Source organism: Scyliorhinus canicula, chromosome 8, assembly GCF_902713615.1.
Source record: "Scyliorhinus canicula chromosome 8, sScyCan1.1, whole genome shotgun sequence".
In the NCBI taxonomy this organism is placed as follows: Eukaryota; Metazoa; Chordata; class Chondrichthyes; order Carcharhiniformes; family Scyliorhinidae; genus Scyliorhinus; species Scyliorhinus canicula.
Genome location: NC_052153.1, coordinates 92315295 through 92335080, shown reverse-complemented (window position 1 = coordinate 92335080; position 19786 = coordinate 92315295). Strand labels below are relative to the sequence as shown.

Below are 19786 nucleotides of genomic sequence, written 5' to 3'. Positions count from 1 at the left end.
CTGCCCCTCAGCGACTGACACCAATGCCTCAAGAGTGCTGGGACAACAGATGAGACTCCTGTCATTGTGCAGGAAATCCCCACCACACCGGGGCCCTCACAGCCTCAGGCAATCAGAGGACACCTGCTAAAGTCATTCCAAGCAAAGAGGCATTAGGGTCAGCAGCCTGTCATCAGCACAGCACCATAACCGCATTGAGAGAATTAAAAACACATTAGTCACACATGGGTTCACAAGAGTGATTGTATAGGATATTTTGTTTGGAGATATCCTGCTTAAATTCTGCGTTAAATGATGGTGTGTTTATTTGCTGTTCTGGTTTTGTTTGTGTTTCATGTTCGTACTGTCAGAATTTGAATGTGGATTGACTGACTGTTAACTCAGGAGGTTTTGCTCATGTGGGTAACTCTGAATGACCTCATACCTCATACCGTTTCTCACCATTGTCACATACACAGCCAGACCTGGTGTTGATGCCCAAGAGATCCAAAAAGAGGTGAGTGAGGCAAAGATGTTATCGTTTGATAAATTCCACATTCCTCGGTAAAACGTCACATAAGAGACTCCCATTGTCCCATTCATCCAAAGCCTGTTATACACTAGATTCCACTGCTGGCTGGCTTGAATCCTCCTCCCCCTTACCTTCAGGGATGCTCAATGATGACACTGGTAGTTTTGTGGCTCTCATTGTACCATTATCCGTAGGTTCCTCACTAAGGCCATGAGCCATCTCTTAAGTGTGGTTGCGCAATGAAGCTTTGATGACCACTGTGTTGTGTTATGTAATTTGGAATAACACAAGTTGCCACTTGATGCAGTTTTGAGTAAAAGATGCTCCAGACTTTGAAGTGAGTTCAATGTGTTTTATTGAACTATTAGCACAGTTCTCAATGAGTTCAACTCTCTGCTAATCTAAATGTAGTAACTCAGTCTAACTGAACCAGCCTTGCTCGAAGCCACATGCTGGGGTGTGATGCTGAGGATGCATCCGTCTCACTCTGTAGATGTTGGTCTGTGGAAAGAGGCGGGGTGTGAGTGCCTCATCCCTTTTAGAGGGAGATGCCACACCTAAGTGTCCTGACTGCTCATTGGTCGTGTCCTATTCTATCTGTTCATTCGCTGCATGTTTGCATATCATGACATCTGCCTTTTTTATGTTTTGTTGGCGTATGTGAATGTATTTACATGTGAATGAGTCTGTCTAACGTGACTGATGGAGGACAACAGAACAGAGCAAACAAAATAAGTCCAGTCTCTGAGGGTTGCGTTTGACCCTGTTCGACCTCCGGAGAGGTGGCGGAGGGGACGACGGCGCATTCACAGGCGGAATGGAAGCCTGACTGGTGGCTCATGGTGTGAGGTATCAGGAGGTGGCAATTCAACATATGGAAATGGAGGAGAAAATGGTTGCGGGCAAGCAACTTTGCGCAGTGCCCGTCGATTCCTTCGCACGGTGGAGCCATCAGCCATATGTACAACATAAGAGCGGGGCGCGGCCTGTCGAACAACGGGGCAGACCACCCACCATCTTAATCCTGACAGAGTCTGCCAGGGACAGCACGGCCGGATCGGTGGCATGGGCATCATAGCCCTGCTTTTCACGGTCTCTGAGCTGCTGCATCTTCTGCAGCACAGGGAGGTGATCCAGGTTGGGCAGGTGTATGGCTGGAAGCATTGTCCGCAGGTCCCTGTTCATCAGGAGTTGAGCCGGCAACATGCCAGTGGACAGTGGGGTCGCCCTGTATGCGAGCAGTGCAAGGTGTATGTCAGAAGCAGAGTCTATGGCCTTGCAGGTGAGCTGTTTCACAATGTGCACTCCTTTCTCTACTTTTCCATTGGACTGCAGATAGTGCGGACTGGAGGTGACATGCTGGAAATTGTATGACCTGGCAAATGTGGACCATTCTCGACTGTTAAAGCACGGGCCATTGCCGCTCATGACAGTGATTGGGATGCCATGCCTTGAGAACGTCTCCTTACAGGCTTTGATGATGGTCCAAGAGGTGAGGTACGGGAGCTTCAGCACCTCAGGGTAATTTGAGAAATAGTTGATGAGCAATAAAATGAAATAGGTCAATGCCAACCTTGGACCACGGAGAGGTCACTATGTCATGCTGTTGGAGCGTCTCCTTGCTCTGCACTGGCTGGAACCACTGACAGGTAGCACAGTTCAGGACCATGTTCGTGATATCCTGGCTGATGCCGGGCCAGGAGACTGCTTGCCGGGCTCTGCGTCTGCACTTCTCGACGCCCAGGTCTCCCTCATGAATCTGGCGCAGCACCAAGCTCTGGAGACTGAGCGGAATGACAATCCTGTCCAGCTTGAGGAGGATACCATCAATCACCGTCAAGACATCCTTCACATTGTAAAATTGTGGGCACTGCCCTTCCTGCCAGTCATTGGTGAGGTTGTGGATGACGCGCTGCAAGAGGGGGCTTTGGCGCTAATGCGCGCATACGCAGTGGCTTCCTTCAATGTGCCGGCCCTGGCGCAACATGGCGCAGGACTACAGGGGACAGCGTGGAAGAAAGGAGGCCGCCAGCCAGAGAGGCAAACCCGCTGATCGCTGACCATATCGGAGGCCCCCACCGGGGCCGGACCCCCCTTCCCCCACAGGCCACCCCCCGACCCTTCCACGTCGCGTTCCCGCCTGCTGAGAGCAGGTGTGGACGGCGCTGGCGGGACTCAGCGTTTTTACGACGGCCCATCCCGTGCCGAGAATCGGTGGGCTGGCCACGTAGAGCGGCCCCCGACTGGCGCTGCGCCACCCACGCTGGCGCCAATGATTCTCCGCTCTGCGAAGAATCGTATGACGGCGTTGGCGTGGCGCAATTTTCGCTGGTTGGGGGGATTCTCCGGTCTGGCCCCGGGCTGAGAGAATCCCGCCCCATATATAGTTCATAAGGTCATTTCTCATTCTTCCAAACTGTTCAACCTTTCCTCTTGATATAATCCTTTCATCCCAACAATCAGCCAAGTGAACCTTCTCTGCACTACTTCTCATGTAATTATGCCCTTTCGTACGTAAGGAGACCAAAATTGTACACAGTACTTCAGGTGCTGTCTAACAGAGGCCTTATATAGCTGTATACTTTTATACGTGATTCCTCTGGTAATAAATGCCAGCATTTATTTTAATCACTTGGTGTACCTGCATACCAACATTTTGTGATTCAAGTACAAAGTCACGCAGATCCCGCAGTACCGCAGAGTTTTTCATTCATTTTAATTCAAAACATATGCTGCTTTTCTGGTCTCCCTGCCATAAGGGGACAAGTTCACATTTTCCCACATTATTCTCCAACTGCCAACATTTTGCCATATCTCTTAACCTATTTACAACCATTTGTAGACTTTTTACATCCTCTTGTAACTTTACTTTCCTATTTTGTCATCAGCAAATTTAGCTGCCATACATTCAGTCCCTTACTTTAAGCTATTGATATAGACTTTAAATAGTTCTGTGAAGACACTGGCAGTGTGAGAGTTGAAGGTAATTTATTCTTCACCTGTAGGCTCTCTGTACAAGATGGTTTATTTTTCCTACCATGGACTGGCTGCTGTTGTTGTGTGTCTTGTGCAGGCTATTGCATGGCAACACATCACTTTCCTGCCTGGACCACAGGGTGCACCTGTCTTAATACTCTCCTCTATCTCCTTCTCCTCATTTCCTCATAACTGGAAGAACCTCCTCCAGAGTGTATAATGCCCATGGTGGACAGAGATCTCCAGTTCCTCTGCTGGAGTTTTCATCTTATATCCCTGTCTCAAGGCCCCCTTCCCTCTCGCCTTCTCCTTATTTGTAATGGCACCCTGAAAAAATTGAATAAATGAAGTCCAATAACATTCAAATGCCACCACCTTTACCAGTAGACTCTGCTGCTACTTGCAGCCACCGTGTCACTTGCAGGCTTTTCATCCACCCTCTTGCCATCTCCTCATAGGCACACATTTTCCCCATGTGCCTAACAAAAATGTTAATTGGGTCTTTATCAATTTCAGTAGCTTGTTATTTTTAAATGACGGACAAGCTACCTATTTCGGCCCTTGCTCTCCTTTCGTAATATCAGAGACTGGCGTGATCATGTTAGATTGGTGACCTGAGGCCATCACACTGTATTTTGGGGATGGAGGGTGGCGAGGGGGCACGGGGGGGGGGGAGGGGGGGGGGGGGGGGGGGGGTGGGCTGCTGCCTGCCTGATTTGTAGCCGTAAAATCCAGCCCATGAACTTAGTACACAAAACATTGCCGTTGTGAGATGGGTAAAGATAACTACGATCAATTTCATCTATGTCAGAGAATTAACCTACAACAACAAATATTCAAACATTTGGCAGTTTGGTAAGGCAGCCTTACATAAATATGCTCACCCAAAATACTTTTTAAAAATACCAACCAACCGTTAAATATGCATGAAGAAGAGAAAAAAATAAAATAAGACTCGAGTACAGACGTTTCTAATATGTTAGATCAGATATTGACAGTTAGCAATGACATACAAGGAGCCTAAGTATGTCCAATTGAAACCTTCCCCTGTTCATCAATTTCTGCTCTGTGGCGATTAAAATGCTACTTAATGTTGGCTTACTGTTGAATAAGCAGGAAAATGTACATTCAAAAAAACGAATACCATGACTAGCACTGTAAGGGTTAATGAGTGGCTGATAAAGTGTAAAGATATAAAATCCTGCTGGTACAACATCTGTACAACAACAGGCATGAAATAAATTACTGCAAAAAAAGACATCATCAAATCCCAGTGAAAGTATTAAAGCATTACTCTTGACAGTATGCGAGATAAATAAAACTTCCATAACTTTTAGATAGACAAACGCATTAGTCTCACAGTCAATGGAACGCCCACAGCAGCTTATGAACTAATGTCATGTCATTTAGCTGTCTGATGATGTTCTATTCAAAGGAAACAAATAACCTACTGATAATATGGCTTTGCAAAAAACAGAAATTATGTGCAAAACTTTCAATTTCACATTACCTGTTCTTTGAAAATCTCAAACTGAACATATTTTTTTAAAGTTCACAGATTTGAAACTCAATTTTTCCCTCACGTATATCCCACTGGGACACTTTAAGACCATTTTGGTTAAAAATGCATCCAGTACAAATTAAGCATGCAGAGAGTATGATGCTGGGACTTCCATATGGTGGAACTCTGATAAAATGGCTTAAAAAGTTAAAGGAAATGCAAGTTTTTTTAAAACAGAATTAAATATGGCTAATTTTCAAAAATCTGCCCCATTAACTTATAGCTAGATATTCCTTTCCAGCAGCATTTATTTGTTTTCTTGATGATAAAGAAGGGGACCTCGTGTCGTTATTTATGAAGCAACGCTGTTGTGCTTTTAAACATAACAACGTAACAACATAATATCAGCTGATTTGAAGGGAAGGAATACTGGTCTGAAATCTTAACTGATGTTTTCTTTACTAGAATGTTTAATTGCATTATACAGAGCAATGTTAATGCTTTGTATTTTATATAATTTATAGCGGTGAAGTGATCAAATTGAAAAAAGATACAATATGCATCCTGCTGATCAGAAAAAAAATTATTTCTACAAAAGTTAATGTAGTAATCTATAATATGACTGGATGATTGTATATACATAGATATATGAATACTTGATTTGGGACTTGCATAATTAGCAAAATAAAATTCAACATTGCATGCTAAAAATGAAGTAAAAGTGAAGATTGTTTAATTGTGACATGTTTCCAAAGGCTTGCTTAATATTAGCTTCAAAATATTATTAATTACTCACAATAGCTGCAATACGATTGCACATTAATGATAATTAAACTGACAGGGCACTTGCCTGTAAAACATCTGAATAATTCCTCTTTCATCATAAAAAAAATGATTTTTCATGTCAAATGCTACCAGAATTAGTCTCACACTGCCATGGTACATTCAAGATTAATTGGAACTGATTGATTTAGCACACAATATGTACTCAGTAAAGGGGAACACTGTATCTGCTAACATTTATTTCCAGCCACAATTAAAAAATCATAAATAAATATATACATAATGTAAATGACATCCATGAAACAAATTCATTTCAACCCATTTAAGCACATTAGTAGCACACTATGTGGCTTTAAGATTTGGGTTGTGAGAGGACCCCTTGGTGATTTATTTAATATTAATCTCTAATGGCCTCCCCTCGGCAATGCAGCACATCACCAAAGGTCCAGAGTATATAAAAATGAGTGGCGAGGTTCTCTGTTGCACAGACATATTTTTGGCAGGTTCTCAGCAAGTTTTGTCAGGGATGAGAGACACCTTTTGTGTATGCATTTTTCCAGTGCCCCCGAGAACAAGTGACTATAATGTCCTTGATCATTTATCTGTGTATCACTGTCATAAAACAATACCTTACATACAAGAACATCTAATGGAGTGAAAGATAAGTCTTACCAAATCAGTTTAAGCTTCAGGTAATTTTTATTTTATGAACCTTTATTGACAAACTTAATCGTTTATAAAATAACCTCTTCAACTGAGTAAAATACAATGTAAGGACATTCAATTATCACAAATTAAATTTTTTTTAATCGCAAGAAGGGCCCTATTATAGCTTTGTCAGTTAACAAAAAGAAAATGACCCAACTTGACCTAATTCATTACAACAAATTAATTCTACTGAATTATTAGTTGGCAAAATGGCATTATTGTTAAGTAGTACCAGCCAGTTTCTTATTTACCAAACTAATTCATTCTTTAAGACAAGGAATTATATAAAACTAATTTGATTATGTAGGAATAAAATGCAAAGTTGTTGAATGCTCGACATAAGAACATTTTTGAAATCAGCAACTGAAAGAGAAGGATGAAAGCTCTGAGAATAATACTGAAAAGTCAGGACCAAAGTATTAACCTTACCCATGCCTTTAGGTGCAAACTTTGCTTATGTAGTTTCATTTTGCAATCTTTTTGAATATTATTCTGCTATTTAAAATACTTCAATTCCAAAAAGATTTTTAAAAGAACATAAATCATAAACTAGGGTTATATTTTTCTTGGTAAATCAGTATTTAATGGTAAATAAGTCTTTCAAAATGAGCAACTGTATCTGGGTCTTAAATGTTTAGCCTTTGATGCAAGACATCCATAATGTTCTCTGGTTAATGCTGCCCATTCTGCTCATCCTAAGTCACATCATTGTTCAACTCATCATTACATTATATGAATTCCAAACTAAACATTTGAAAATAAGTGAAGCCAGGTGAAAAGAACAAAGCTTTCGAATCTGAATAGCAAACTACAAGTGTGTTGGGGAATATTCAAAAAAATTAATTAAAATTTAAGAATCTTTAACAATTAAGCAAATTTTATGGCAAATTAATAACCATGGGAAGCAATTGGCAGCTTCTTTAATAAACTGGTTAATATCCCTAATATCAATGTGTTCACACTACAATAGGAACAACTGAAGATAAAGGGAGGAATTATCTGGCTTCACAGCAATGCTCGTCTCTCAGCAGACTGGAGGCACGCCATTTGCCAGCGATGTGATCCTCTGGTGCCGCCACTGTCAATGGGATTCTGACCCACCCAATGCTTCTGTGAAACGTCTGGGCATGGGTGTACCATCGGCGGGACCAGGAGACCCCGCCAGCGTGATTAGCCAGAGAATCTGAAAAGACTGCAGAGAATTTATTTTTTAAACCGAGATATTATGAATACCCTGGATTATACTGCTGCACAATTTTAAACTGTTTAACTGGTGTCCTGGGGTAAAACAAGTAAATTGCCATAGGCCGTTAGTACTCTAAATGTGATATGATAGAGGCATTAGACTGATATTTTCAGTTCTACATTTCTTCATACTTTCCAGAAGACTCTACTTATTGCAGATACAAATGTCTACCATCAACACAACATTTAACTTGAATAATCTGCAAAAAATAATAGATGCCTTTATTCCTAATTGGACATTTTCTTGCATTAGGTAGAGAAGGGGACCAATCAATTTCAATATTGTTCCTGGCAGCAGGTGAGGGATTAGGCATTTAATAAGAACTCAAGCCACCCTAAGTCAAGGTCTATGACCTTGGCTCAGCAGTTGTGAGTTTACGTGCGACTGCAGAACTTTAACAAGCAATTTCAGTTTTAACCCTTTTATATTTGTCCTGAACATGCATTTTATGTTTAATGCATGTAATTCTTTTCATAACATTTTGGGATTTGTGGCAAAGTTTGATTTCAGTCCAAATCAAAAAAAAATTGTAATTTTACAAGTCTTATTACTTCAACTTCAGGTTACATATACATGACAGGTTTAGTATAAATCTGGAGTCAAGGCCTAACCTGACACTGGAATCAAACCGAGGCTCCTTTCTTCAGAGAACTTCCAAATTTTAGCTGCACGTTCGTTGATTGTAGTACCAGTATGAAATGAAATCACTTTGTATTAACACTACAGTTACAGGGTATGTTTAGCTTTAGATTCATTTAATTTCTTCATATTGAAAACTGTCAAAATATAACTAGTAAAACAATAAAAGATATTAGCCACAGTTTTTCTTCCAGCCTCTCCTCTGGGGCAAGTGGCACAGAGGGCCACAGAGAGCATCAAATTCTTGCATTAAGTAAACTGCCCAGCAGTGGGCGCCTTTTAGCAGTATCAGACATGATTTTCTCTGCTCACTCCACTCTCTCAGGATCCGAAGAGAATGGCACATTCACTAATGTTAAGTAGTGTACCAAAAGCGGTGATAGATAACACACTTCAAAAACTGATCAGTATCTACAGGTTCATTCGTAAAATGGTAAGTAAGAATCATTCTTTAAATGCACAGATAATAGAGTGCAGTCACATTTAGTGAAATCAGGTATGTTATTGAGCAAAACATAATTTGATTGAGGATAAATATAAAGAAGTAGAAAAGCAGCTCCACTACACCATTCACAAAAGACCTTGTGCAATTTGTCCTTCATGATTACTCATGCATTCGTCAGAACTACATTATTATCGACAGCATAAACGAATAATGTGTATGCTTGAAATAATAGGACTTTAAAAGAACCACCATTCCTCAAAGCAAATATATATTTTACTTCAAAATCAACAAGTATGAGCACACACAAAAAATAGAAACGTGATATGTTAAAAACTGACAACAAATTTCCACAAACATTGGACTTTTCAAAAGCCAGAAGGTGGGGAAAGGGGACAGAAACAATTTTGTTTCTTAATGCCTTGTTTAACTCATTCCATAGTTTCAAATTTTAATGAGAATGTGAATATTTTGCTCTCGGTCACTTTGAACCTAATAAAATTAAGGAAGGAGACAATTTCATCATATTATCAACAGAATATGAATTAAATAGTGCCGCAGAGTTTTCTGCCCAAACGCATAGGTGTGACAGCCACTGGTGGGTATATCAAAGTGGAGCAAGAGGACAGGAGAGCCCAGCAAGTTGGAGGTGTACACTCCCAGCACAAACCATTCTGGACAGCAAGCCTAACACAAAAAGAGTCAACTGCCGGGATATGGCAGAGAACAGAGAACATAGAACAGTACAGTACAGGCCCTTCGGCCCACGATGTTGTGCCAACCACTTCTCCGAATCTAAGATCAACCTAACCTACACGCCTTCAATTTACTGCTGTCCATGTGCCTGTCCAAGAGTCGCTTAAATGTCCCAAATGACTCTGACTCCACCACCTCCGCTGGCAGTTCATTCCACGCACCCACCACTCTCTGTGTAAAGAACCGACTTCTGACATCTCTCCTATACCTCCCTTCAATCATCTTAAAATTATGTCCCCTCGTGAAAGCCATTTCCGCTCTGGGGAAAAGTCTCTGGCTATCCACTCTATCCATGCCTCTCATCACCTTGTACACCTCTATCAAATCACCTCTCTTCCTTCTTCACTCCAGTGAGAAAAGCCTGAGCTTCCTCAACCTTTCTTCATAGGACACGCCCTCCAGTCCAAGCAGCATCCTGGTAAATCTCCTCTGCACCCTCTCCAAAGCATCCATATTCTTCCTGTAATGAGGCAACCAGAACTGGACACAATATTCCAAGTGTGGTCTAAACAGGGTTTTATAAAGCTGCAGCAAAACCTCGCGGATCTTAAACTCAATCCCCCTGTAATGAAAGCATACACACCATACGCCTTCTTAACAACCCTATCAACATGGGCAGGAACTTTGAGGGATCTATGTGCGTGGACCCCAAAATCCCTCTGTTCCTCCACACTACCAAGAATCCTGCCTTTTACCCTGTATACAGCATTCAAATTTGACCTTCCAAAATGAATCACTTCACATTTATCTAGGTTGAACTCCATCTGCCACTTCTCAGCCCAGCTCTGCATCCTGTCAATGTCCTGTTGTAACCTACAACAGCCCTCAACACTATCTACAACTCAACCAACCATCGTGTCATTGGTAAACTTACTAACCCACCCTTCCACCTCCTCATCCGAGTCATTTATAAAAACCACAAAGAGCTGAGGTCCCAGACCAGCTCCCTGCGGGACACCACTGGTCACTGATATCTAGGTGGAATACTTTCCATCCACCACCACTCGTTGTCTTCTTTCGGCCAGCCAATTCTGTATCCGGACAGCCAAATATCCCTGTATCCCATGCCCTTGACTTTCTGAATGAGCCTTATCAAATGCCTTACTGAAATCCATATAAACCACATCCATAAGACCATAAGACCATAAGACATAGGAGTGGAAGTAAGGCCATTCGGCCCATCGAGTCCACTCCGCCATTCAATCATGGCTGATGGGCATTTCAACTCCACCTCCCAGCATTCTCCCCATAGCCCTTAATTCCTCGCGACATCAAGAATTTATCTATTTCTGCCTTGAAGCCATTTAGCGTCCCGGCCTCCACTGCACTCTGCGGCAATGAATTCCACAGGCCCACCACTGCCCGCCCTTCTTCAATGTGTCTCGTCACATCCTCAAAGAATTCATTGTGAGGCATGACTTGCCCCTCACAATGCCATGCTGACTATCTTTAATCAAACTGTGTTTTTCTAAATAATCATAAATCCTGGGCAGGACTCTCCAATTATGGGGCTATGACTCCACGCCTGCGTCAAAACGCTGGCGAATCACTCTTGACTGTCCTGAAGAAAGTCCAGAATGATCCTCCTACCTGTAGGGGGCTAGCAGGGCCCCGGAGTAGTCCTCACAGCTCTGGCTGCCAATACGGGGACCTGCACATCCGGTCGGGGGTCCGCACATGTGCACGATGGCGGCCTGCGTTAGCCGCCTAAGGCGACATGGCAGACCCACACCGCGGACCGTCACCAAAAAGAAAGTCCCCCCCGAGATAGCGCGCACCGCGGATCGGTGGCCCCCAATCGATAGCCTGGCCGTCTGTGGGGCCCCCCCCCCCCCCCCCGGTGAACGATCCCACCCCCCACCCTCCAACTAGGGTGACCGCGGACTGACTCCGCACCGATTTCGGCACGGAGGCTCGGAGAATCCCGCCCCCTATCTCTCAGAATCCTTTCCAGTATTTTGCTCACCACAGACGTAAGACTGATGGGTCTGTAATTCCCAGGGATTTCCTTTTCTTGAACAGGGGAACAACATTCGCACCCTCCAATCATCCGATACTACTCCAGTGGAGAGTGAGGACGCAAAGATCTTCGCCAATGGCGCAGCAATCTCCTCCCTCGCTTCCCGTAGTAACCTTGGGTATATCCTGTCTGTCCCAGGGGACCTCTATCCCGATGCTTTTCAAAATTTCCAGCACACCCTCCTTCTTAATATCAACCTGTTCGAGCCTATTAACCTGGTTCACACTGTTGTCATGAGCAACAAGATCCCTCTCTCTAGTGAATACTGAAGCAAAATAGACATTTAGTGCCTTCCCCACCTCCTCAGACTCTAGGCACAAGTTCCCTCCACTATCCCTGATCGGCCCTACTGTCACTCTGATCATCCTCTTATTTCTCACATAAGTGTAGAACGACTTGGGATTTTCCCTAATCCTTCCTTTTCATGTCCCCTTCTAGCACTCCCAAGTCCATTTTTGAGTTCCTTCCTGGCTACTTTGTAACCCTGTAGAGCCATGCCAGATCCTTGCTTCCTCAACCTTATGCAAGCTTCCTTCTTCCTCTTGACTAGAAGCTCCACTTCTCTTGTCATCCAAGACTTTCACCTTACCATTCCTTCCTTCTCTCAGTGGGTCAAAACTATCCAGCACTCGCAGCAAGTGCTCCTTAAACAACCCCCACATTACTGTTGTGCATTTACCTGAGAACATCTGTTCCCAATTTATGCTCCCCAACTCCTGTCTAATAGCAGTATAATTTCTCCTCCCCCAATTAAATACAGTCCCATACTGTCTGTTCCTTCCCCTCTCCATGACTATGGTAAAGGTCAAGGAGTTGTGGTCACTGTCACCGAAATGCTCTCCCACTGAGACATCTGACACCTGGCTTGGTTTGTTGCCAAGCATCAAATCCAATATGGCCTGCCCCCTAGTCGGCCTGTCTACATATTGAGTCAGGAATATTTCCTGGACACACCTGACAAAATCTGCTCCATCTAAACTATTTGCACTAAGGAGGTTCCAGTCAACATTAGGGAAGTTGAAGTCACCCATGACAACAACTCCGTTACTTCTGCACCTTCCCAAGATCTGCATGAAAACAGTAAACCTACCAGAGAGACCAAGATTAAGGTGCATCACATCGATCACAAAGATTTGAAGGAACAATCAATCATCGACACTTCACCACTGGTAACAATGAGAGAGGTTTCTTACACAGGGATATCTGCACACAATCAACTGCACTATTGTAGTTCTGTCACTTTATTTTCTGTGCAATGAATGAAGGTTGGTCTGTAAGTTGCATTAAAAGTAAAAATAGTTTTTCTCAGTTTTGCTGGTGCTTGTGTTGAACATGTTTAGTGGCATGAAATTTAAATATTGCTTCCCATTCCATAACACTGTTAAGTGGTCCCCATGTTAAAGGCGGAACACAGAAGCATGGCTACACAGTTAACTGGCAATCGAAGGCCAACAACATTCCTGGGTATGTACATTTGCAATTAATAGTAATTCATGGTAATGTCAGGAGCTCTTCTGTATAAATCACTGTAACTAATTAGCTTTCTGGGTTGGTAGACCAACTTACTGTTCCTGTATTCATTGGTGTGTGTCACACTTTCTCTCCATGCCTAACTAAGCAGAGAGCAATGAGCATCTATGAGATGTCAAGAATCGCTTTCTTTCAGTTGCCTGTACATGTTCACTATAAAAGTTGTACTTGTGATAAATAAATTTTGACATCTGGATCCAATATTCATGATGCATTCCACTACTGTTCAGTGAGCTGTGTAACTGTGGCCATCACATGTTCAACTACAGACTGCAATACAGACAAAGATTTATCCAACTGAACTAAACAACTTTTAATGTTTTGTAAATGGAAGCAAATGACCTAACATAAATCCGTGGGCCAGAATTGTACGTTGCTCAGGTTGCGGGGTGCACATCAAATTGCTCGAGAAAACATTGGACGCACGTCCTTATGTTATTGTGCCCATGCGTAATATTTCGGTTGGCAGGGGCGTACACATGCACAAGTTGGAAACATGCCCGCCAACACTCAAAAAGCCAATTTAAATTAGTTAAACACCAATTGAACAGGATTTTATGTTGCCCTGCCCACCTGCCTTTACAGTTGTCGGGTGAGCTGACTGGCAAGGCGGCCTTTACATTAAAGCTGCAACCTTGATCCAGGAAGGAAAGGTCAGGGCTCAAATAAAATTAACAAGCGTGTCTGGAGACTGAGGTCTGGGTATGATTGTGCTGCCTAGATGCTCATGGCATAGTTTTTCTGGTAATATTTAGTTTTTACCGGTCTGCACCTCCCTCAGACAGCTCCGCAGCAGCTGTCCCCCTAAAGGAGCACGTTGGAAGTGTCAGCCTCACACATTCCCTATTCTCAGCGTCCGCCCTCTTCCCACCCTCCCCGGCAGCACTCAGCCTTTCACAGCTTGCCTTTAACACTGTTAATTGACCTTTGGGCAGTAAAGGATTTACAGTTTTACAAGAGCATTCGCTTATTTTTTACAAAATTATACTGGTCACATTTCTATTGCATGTTTATGCACGTTAAACTGATTTCAAATTTCTCTTGTTCTGTCTTGCCTGGTTTTGCCTACCACCTGCCAGGTGGCCTTCTGTATTGTCAAAAATGGTGCGTGTGAGAAAGTTAGGACAGTTTTATGCTGAGAACTGAATGGCCACAATGAGTTTAGAATTTCTGTGCTAGGTAACTGCGCCGCGTCAAATTTACTGTCTGAATCAGGCTGTCCCAGGCAATCCGGGCAAATACATATGTGACTAATGGTGCTCTTACCATATAAAACTCATGCTTCTCTTCCACCAAAGAGACAGAACACTCATCACCTTCTTCCTCCCGGAGTTTCTTTCTTGCTGCTATGCAATGTTGTGTAAGGTGCAGCAGACCACTAGCAATATGGAAACCCTGGCTGGTGCATAATGAAGGAAATCTATAGATCAGTTAAGGCACTGCTAGGGTATCTTTAGTATCTTGATTGTTTCTTACCTCATGGTCAGGTCGTTTCTCACATACACTTTCCTCGGTGTCAGTGTTGTGGCTCCTTACAGGCAGCACCAGCCACATCTTCAAAGGGTAACCCTGTCACCAAGCAGTCATTTGCTTACTCTGTGCCAAGGTGTGAATATATCAGGGAAGGTTGACTGGCATAATGTGAATGTATCACAGCAGATTCTAGAAATCTTGCAAACATATACATGATGTTTTGTTGATTGCATACCAACTTAGTGGAATTCCTTTTGGTTGATGATGGCATCAAGGTGATCAGGGGCAACCTTGATTGCTATATGTGTGCAATCTATGAGTCCATAGACCTATGAGGATCCAGCAAGAACAACAAATCCACGTTCCCACCCATTTTGACTGGCCTCGTCAATTGAGCGCATGTAAGTGCTAATCCTGGAAAGTAAGGAATCTCTCGTCCATGATAAGTAATTTGGAGCCACTGCAGAATTCTACAAATTAAGGAGCCACAGGCAAAGGAGTGACGGGTTGAGGGAACTTTGATTACCACTAACAATGTCTGCCCACCTGGTCCACTTGGCAGAGGGCCTTCTTCCAGGAGGCTGCAAATGCCAGAAGCTACCTGACAGGAAACTCTGAGCCTCCTGATGCACAAGTGTTCAGTCATGTCCAGGAGTTATACTCTGCCTATATATCCTCCTGTGAGCTCTCTGCTCATTCTGTCCTGTGGAATGGCAGGAATTTGAGAAGGCTGCTCCTGTTCTTACTGAGGTTGGTGTTGCTGCTGCTGCTCAACTTTTTCCACGTTGGAGATCCAAAGTACAACTGCATTAATGGCTCCCCATGGTCATCATAAGGTTGATAACTGGAAGTGTAAATCCAAGGCGGTAGAAATTACTATTTCCACCTGAGGGGCTCTGATGGTCTCGGAGATCACCTCTCCCTCTCCAGGTATGGTTATGCCTGGTTCATGTTTGTGGGGACCAGTGCTAAACGGCACCATGCGAGGGCTCCTAGGCACAGGCGTTCGTTCCCGGGCTTCGGGAGCATCGGGCGCCGACATATTTAAGTTAGCCTAACTGTTTACTTAAATATGTAAATCTGGACCTCACTGACGAGGCCATTCGATTGCGCTCCAAAATACCTGGTTAATATGGTGGCTGGTTGGGGTACGAGCTACGAAAGGACTGAAAATGTTTGAGATACATCAGCTGACAATTTGCAGACATAGTTAAATGCAGATAAGTCAAAAGTAATGACACAGGTATAAGAAATATACAGAGATATTATAGGATTAATAGAGAAATACTAACAAGAAGAATCAAAAAGAAATCAAGTAGACATAGATAAATCTCTCAATGATTGACTCTGTCAAAAGCAATCTAATGTTCTATTGTATAGAAAGAACATAGATCAAAGCAATCCACCATACTCTTTGCATAAAGCACTACTCAGATTCACCTGCAATCTGGAACCAATGTTAGACAAAAGAACTGGGAAAGGTGCATAGAAGAAATGGTCTGGAGTTTACAAAATAAAACAAAGGAGAATCGACTCAGATCTGCATGGGATACTAGTTGTTCGAAATATTGCGAAGGCACATGGTTGAAGTTTTCAAGTGAATTAATCTTGGAGATAAAGTCAGGTTTATTTGGTTTTGTACAAGTCAATAGATCAAGGGGACATGAGTACAAGATGAAAAAGGAGATTAAGGAAGGGTACAAGAAAACATTACTTCACAGTAACAACTCCTAGGAGAGCAGAAAAGTGCATTGGATAGATCTGCAATTATTTTGTCCTCAACATTTTCTATGCTTTCCTTCTCAATTGATTTGTGTACTGTCCTCCCACCAAAGCCATTAATGCAACATTCTTGCAACAGTTACGAATGAGCTCTAAACCTTGTTATTGAAGTGTACTTTTCTCAGTTGCTAATGAGCTATCCAAAACTGCATTAATGAACCTTAAGACACTTAAAACCTATTAAGTGCTCGAGCAGTGATCTTTGGCTGATATTTTTGTTGCCATTTATCAAATTATATTTTCAAAAGACACCCATTTTAATAACTTTAAATCATGATTCCATTTCAAATCACAATTTCAAAAGCAAATATTTTACCTACATTTTTTCAAAATAAATTGCAATATTAGGGCCAGCCACGCACATTTGTAAAAGGAGGTGCAACAAATAAAAGGCGATGAGCAGACCTCAGATAAATTATGTAACTTAACAAATAGAACACTTTTTTGCAATAAATGAACTAAATTATTAAAAAGACAAAATAGTAGTCACATTAATCAAAAATATTGTTTTCTCTCTGGAGCATGCATAATCAACCATTGATATTCGATGAACTGCATCAAAAACTTTTTAAAATCTCACCCTAGACTTAATAAAATTAGAAATAAAAACATAGTTCTCATTGCTGATATCCAATTTTGTGCATGCATCCGGTTTCTGATAGATAAGTAGTGCATACATCCAAAGAACTGAAAAACATCCTGTTCAATTCTATATTGAGGAATCCCAATTGAGCCATCACAGGATGACACATACCTCTCGGAAGAAGGAATGTAATATTTCATTTGTGATGTTTTAAAAACATAATGATAAATCACTCTTCATTAAAAAAGTTATTAATATGCATTATGCAAATCAGTCTACAATTAAGCATTTACATCCATAAAGTGGTGGTAACATCACTCAAACTGTGTTGTTAGTGTATGCAGTATCAAAAGTAAATATTAATGTGATGGAATGGACCACCCCATGCACTGCTATTGTCGAATTATAGCTAGTGTTGCCATCAATTCACTCACCTCCAGGGTCATACACATAGTACTAATTGCTAGTTTTGTATCTCCTTCTGACAGCTCCTTAAGATCCCTCAGCAAAATCTGTTCAGTATTAAAACCTACAACAGAAGCGGAAACAACAACATTTTAATACTTTCCCTGCATGGCACAGCAGTAATCATTTGTTATTGCTTTAGGTTATCTAGCTTCCCCACAGCAAACATTTAAAATTCTTTCAAAACTTTAACTCAAATTCTAGCTATCACTTGATAAACAAAGTGACTGAGATTTTCCATGTCGCTTGAATTCAATCGTAGTAGTAAATTACGCCAATCGCATAACAGAAACATTGTGTTTTGATATCAATCAGCTGTGATTCTTAATTCAGCCAGGTGTAAAGCCTTTGTGCCACGACAAACTACTTCTCCTCTTACATCTCTCAAAGCAATGTAGTAACATTGTAACTTTAACAGAGCAGTTATGTAATGAAGTGGAACCAGAGGGGCAATGAGGAGATGTTTTTTGACAGTCGTGCATGATAATCTGGAAAGCCTGGTCTCAAAGGAAATTGGATATATTCTTCAAAAAAGGATATTCTCAGGGCTATGAGAAAAGAGCATGGGAGTTTAACTGATTGGATAACTCTTTCAAAGAGCTAGTACGGCCACAATTGGTTGAATGGCCTCCTTCTGTGCTTTATGATTTTCTAATAAATATGAATCAAACTTAATACAATGTGATGAAACTTATTCAAATGATTGTAAATTAATTATTTCACATTGTTTGGTGTAATGTACACATATGAGATAAAGTGTGCAATGTTGTCATTAAACAAATCACCAAGCCATTTTGGTGTCGGTCTTTGCAATAGTGCCTGTCAATGTATAACAGATTTTTGGTGACGAGGTGGAATCAAAGTACAAAAGTATTGACAGCAAACAGCAGTAGGGACTGTGATGAACAAGATAAGCTGGTTCCATGTGACTGAGCTGATTGGATGGCAGGAATTTTGACCAGGTTGAACTGGGTCTCACAATTCCTGACATTGCATGACTACAGTTAAATGGGCAGCTGCAGAGCCCTAGTGTCCATCATATACAACGACCAAATGGGCTCCCTTTGGGAAAGTTTGTTCTCTCTCAGCTGACTTGAACTCTGTATCGCTGTTATGGAAAGTAACAGTTTACAGTGTCATGGTTACATTTGAAATCACATAATATAGCTGTGTCCACAGGGTACATCAAAAAGCTTGCAACATACAAGACCTTGAGAACAGTTCATGCTATAAACTGAAAGGAAGACAAGCTTTTCAGAGCTAATAGTACATTAAAACACAAAGATAAAATTAAAAAGATTCTGACTCAGAATAAGGCAAGTCTTGACCACAAGAAAGCAATTTTACTGGAGAATGACCCAGACATGTACAGTATGCTAACCATCCTTCTTGCTCTCAACAAGGCTTTCAAATTAAAATCATGGACAGAATTCTACCCCCAGGATGGTCTGAGACATGGGGAGGGGGTGGGAGGTGCATGAAATTCTCGCTGCCACCACAGAACAAAGACAAAGCACAGTGGATCATGCCAAGTGTAGGAAGCAGATTGCGGAGCTGCAATTGCTGCATTCAGTGCAGAATGGGTTCCAAAGTACTTTTGGAACACAGCTAGATGAGGAGAATGCCCCAGACTGGCAGGAACTGAGTGAGACAGCGCAGCGCTATGTTCAAGGAACATGTGCGCCAGCAGCGCAGCAGAAAAGGAAAGCCCAACCCCCCACAGATCAAATAGCTACCGCACCTATGAATCCAGTCACCACCCAAAGGAAAGCGACCACAGAAGGTGCACCCGATATCACCTACACCACCCCCTTAACTGTAACCCAACTCAGGGACGCGTGTGAGAAAATCACTCCGTTTCTCACCACCGCAGACCCCCACCAATTTTTCGCGAAAGTGAAACAACAGGCAACCATGTACGGCCTGGACGAGAGAGAGCAGGTTAAGCTCACGGTTCTGGGCTTAGACCCGTCTGTAGTAGCAGCCCTCCCCAACCCACAGAACGTTGGAGGAGGCACACTAGAGGAAATGCACACCTCCATTTTAGATGCCATAGGGTATAACCGAGGAGACCCAGTTGAAGGACTAAATAAATGCAGACAAAAGAGAACAGAGCATCCCACAGCATTTGCAGGAAGGCTGTGGATCCATTTCAACGCAGTTTTCGGCGATTTAAATAGAGCCCATTTGAACCGTGAAAACATGGTTAAATGGACGCGCTCCATAATTTCCCATGCCACAGATGCAGGACAGAGTGCTTGCAATAGTTACGACCCCTCAGAAGAGGCCCATAACGAGAAATGGGTTCTGAAAAGATTGTCCCGCGCATTGGGAACAATCGGTTCAGGGCAAAATTAAAATAAAGACCCCA

At 42.3% G+C, this 19786-nt stretch overlaps 1 protein-coding gene across 5 annotated transcripts in view; it reads right to left on the bottom strand.

Annotated features, from left to right (window-relative positions):
• The window catches only part of LOC119970385 (protein prune homolog 2-like), a 631375-nt gene that overhangs the window by 423590 nt on the left and 187999 nt on the right, over positions 1-19786 (bottom strand). For all 5 annotated transcript variants that reach the window (XM_038804923.1, XM_038804921.1, XM_038804920.1 and 2 more), the window contains one exon: positions 17385-17479. In XM_038804923.1, the coding sequence (XP_038660851.1) occupies positions 17385-17479 (95 nt within the window). The remainder of the gene's footprint in view (positions 1-17384; positions 17480-19786) is intronic.